The sequence below is a fragment of the Gavialis gangeticus genome, unplaced genomic scaffold (assembly GCF_001723915.1).
Source record: "Gavialis gangeticus isolate Ggan-Ray unplaced genomic scaffold, GavGan_comp1, whole genome shotgun sequence".
Taxonomy (NCBI): domain Eukaryota; kingdom Metazoa; phylum Chordata; order Crocodylia; family Gavialidae; genus Gavialis; species Gavialis gangeticus.
This window is the reverse complement of record NW_017729018.1, coordinates 6,895,988-6,899,296: the sequence shown is the minus strand read 5'-3', so window position 1 is coordinate 6,899,296 and position 3,309 is coordinate 6,895,988. Positions and strand designations below refer to the sequence as shown.

At 50.7% G+C, this 3,309-nt stretch overlaps 1 protein-coding gene across 1 annotated transcript in view; it reads left to right on the top strand.

Annotated features, from left to right (window-relative positions):
* Positions 1 to 1,337: 1,337 nt before the first annotated feature.
* Positions 1,338 to 3,309, top strand: part of CUNH19orf35 (chromosome unknown C19orf35 homolog) — a 15,150-nt gene continuing 13,178 nt past the window's right edge. Inside the window, exon 1 of the mRNA XM_019513344.1 lies at positions 1,338 to 1,692. Within this exon, the coding sequence (XP_019368889.1) occupies positions 1,592 to 1,692 (101 nt within the window). The 5' untranslated portion in view covers positions 1,338 to 1,591. The remainder of the gene's footprint in view (positions 1,693 to 3,309) is intronic.

The window sequence follows — 3,309 nt, the reverse complement described above, 5'->3', positions numbered from 1 at the left end:
CTGTGGAACTAATTACCACAAGCTGTCACCGAGGCCACGCGTTTAGCAGAAAAGTATTGAACTGGGATCTGGAAAATACAGATAGTCATTTATACAGATGGGATGTTTTATGTTTGGAAGGACTATCTATCCATGTGCTCCAGGGCGCCAGCCAACCTTAACTAAGGGGACAGGAAGAAACTCTCTCTGTAGTCTGCATCAAACTCCATCTTCAGGGTTTCAGGAACCTATTTTGAGCTCCTTGTTACCAGCTCCTGCCAGAAATAGGCTAGTGGGTTAAAAAAAAAAACAAACCACCTGGTCTGATCTGGCGAGGCAGATCCCATGATCCTCTTCTGGAAATGAATGCATCAGCCAGCGGGAATATATGAGGCTTTTTTTGCCCGAAGCTTTTTTTCCAGCTCTTTGCCCAAACCCCTGCAAGCAATCAGTATTTGCCCTAGAGCCTGAGGCCTCTCTGCAAAGGTCGCCTCTTCGGCCAGCATTATCCAGCTCCTTATTAAATGCCGCTGCAGCATGTCACTCTCAGACCCCACCATTGGCAAGTCAAAGCCAACTCCCCGCTGCATGACAAAAGGAGATAACACGTAGGACCCGCGAACATCTGTTAAGACACAAAGTTGTCCCATTTGTACTAGGGCTTTAAAGCAAACGCACCCTCTCTCTTAGCTTAGACAGCCCCTAATGCAGGGGCGGGCAATTATTTCGGGCAAAGGGCCGCTTACTGAGTTTTGGCATGCCATCGAGGGCCTCATGACAGGCAGCCCAGGGCAGATTAATGTTAATTTTCTAAGTTGTTTAGGGGCCCCGCGGGCCGGATAGAATGGCCTGGTGGGCCGCATCTGGCCCGCAGGCCACATTTTGCCCACCCCTGCCCTAATGCTCTTGTCATACGCTTTTATTGATGCCACTTTAACTCAAACGCTTGAAAACACGTGCGAGAAGGACCGTCTGTGTTAAAGACTCACCAGGCCCCCTTGACTTCTGCTCCGGATCTCCAGCCTCCTAAAGGTCTCCCAGGAAATATTTCCAAAATATAACAGTAATTTAAAACAAAACCAAAAACTTGACCCCTGCACCTGCTACACTGGGAATAGCGACTGCATGAAAACCAGACCAGAAAACCAACCACTCCATGCCCTTCACGAATTGCAGCAACGTACAGAACGTTTGTAATACTTTTCATTTTGATCATTTGATATGGTGCAAGCAGCATAAATGTTACCACAAACCTATGGGGGCAGAGTGACGCCTGGAGTAACTCCATTAACGAGGAGCGTGACGCCAAGGATGACTTCTACCCCTCGCTTCCTTTAATGCAGTAAGAGGTTTTGAAACCTAGTTCAAAAGAACATCCTCCTGTAAGCAAAGTGGTTATGCAAAGCGTTGTGAAAGCCAGTTCCCCATAGCAGCCTCAGCCTGACAGATGGGCGCGAGCTCTCCCAGCACCCAGCGCTCTGCCACAGCTGCACAGCCCTCCCGAGGTCTAACACCAGCCGGGCCCTTCCCCTGGAAAACTGGCATATAATTCCCCAGTCAGTGGCCATCTCGGAGCGAGAATGGAATAGAAACCGCAGCTCTGGCCCACGAGATGCACAGCGCAGAGTGCAGAGCACAGATCATTTTGGAAAAGAAGGAGATGGCAGAGTCTGAGCAAGCAGATCCCCCACCCCTCCCCGGGAAGACACAAAGGTAACGGGCTTTCCTACTCTACTCATGCTTCAGGGGCTTACCAGCTCCTGGATGAAGCGTGTCCTGAGTCCAGAGAGTGTAAGCCCCATGCTTTCATGATCTGATAGCAGCAGAGAAAGGTGGAGGGGAGGGAGGAAAAGGCATTTGCAGCAACGGGGGCTTGCTATGAGCTTTGAAAATAAGAAGGAAAAAGATCAGAGATGTGCGTCTGCCTACATACGTAACCCAAACATCCCTAAACTTTGGGGTTGTCAGAATCCATCCCCAAGCCAAAGGATCAGGATTAAACCAATCTTTTTAAAGAACCGAGTTTGAGCCCCATATCCGGACGCTGGTGAACTTGGCTCCACGCCTGTTGTGTGGAGCAACTCTTTCTGCCGAGACATGGGAGAGCCGAGGCATAAAGATGTTTAGTGATTCACTGCAGGTCACTAAGCAAGTCAGCAGCAGGGGCAGGAGCAGACCCCAGGACTCTCTGGCTCTCCTCCTATGGCCTAAAAGTACATACGGCAACAAAGATAATCATCCACAAAAATCCTTGCCTCTTGCACATTTGCTGGACCGTCTCAGCCACAACGTCACTCCAACATGGCCAAAGATGTACTTAGAGAGTTTTAAATAGCTGTATACTGCTATGATGGGACATAATGTGCTATCTCTATGCTAGGGCTGCACTGAAACCGTATACAAAGGCTCTCCGACACTAGTGGGTAGCTCAGCTTGGGATACGAACTTTGTGATTGAAGCCCATCTGTCTCAAGAGACAACTTCAGGTGGGAGGGGAAGGGGCTGTGAAGTGGACACATGCCCACTGGAGGCGGATGTGAAGTCAATAAAACTCACTTGCCAGAGTGCAGCCACCTTTGGTCACTGCCAGCTCAGCCAGGACTTGAGATCAAAGTAGCCCAGTGCTGTGGTTCAGAATCAAAGGGGGCTGGCTGAGATAGCACCGGGGTTTTGCCTTTCACACTTTTACCTTCCAGCAAATAAAGGAAGGAAGCATCTGTGGGACCCCTTCATCAGCTCAGGACGTGGGTGGCAGAACCGCCCTCGTTAGCTCTGAGCAGCTTCCTGTCTCCAGCCAATTTTTCAGCTGCCTTGATGCCTGTCTGCTTCTGCAACCCCCACCCCAGGAGGCTGCATTGCTAGTCTTACCCCTAGGGTAATACCCTCCCCTTATCCCACCACCCTGGAGTCTCCTACTTGGCAGCACCCAGAGATGACATAGCTGGGATGAAATAAAGGAGGTGAAGGTCTAAGACACTGAGGGCTGCTCACTGCTAAGGCAGGAGGGAGGGATTCGTGGAGAGGTCGGATAGTCAGTCACAGGGCGAGTTTGCACACGATAGTCACATGCATGCACAGAAAGCTCTCCAAGCACTGTGCTGGGTCATGCATGAGCACACACGTGTGCAGAGAAGACCTCTTTGCACTTCTCTACCACTCTACAAGCCCTCCTCATTAACCCCCGTGTCACAGATGGGAAGCAGCACTGAGACAAGAGACTTGACCATGGTCATGCAGCCAGTCAGTGTCCCCCGGGGACATATTCTCCCCATGGAGCAACCCTTCCCCAAGTGTGCATCCCTAGAGATACCTGCCCCTTTACCCAGGCGC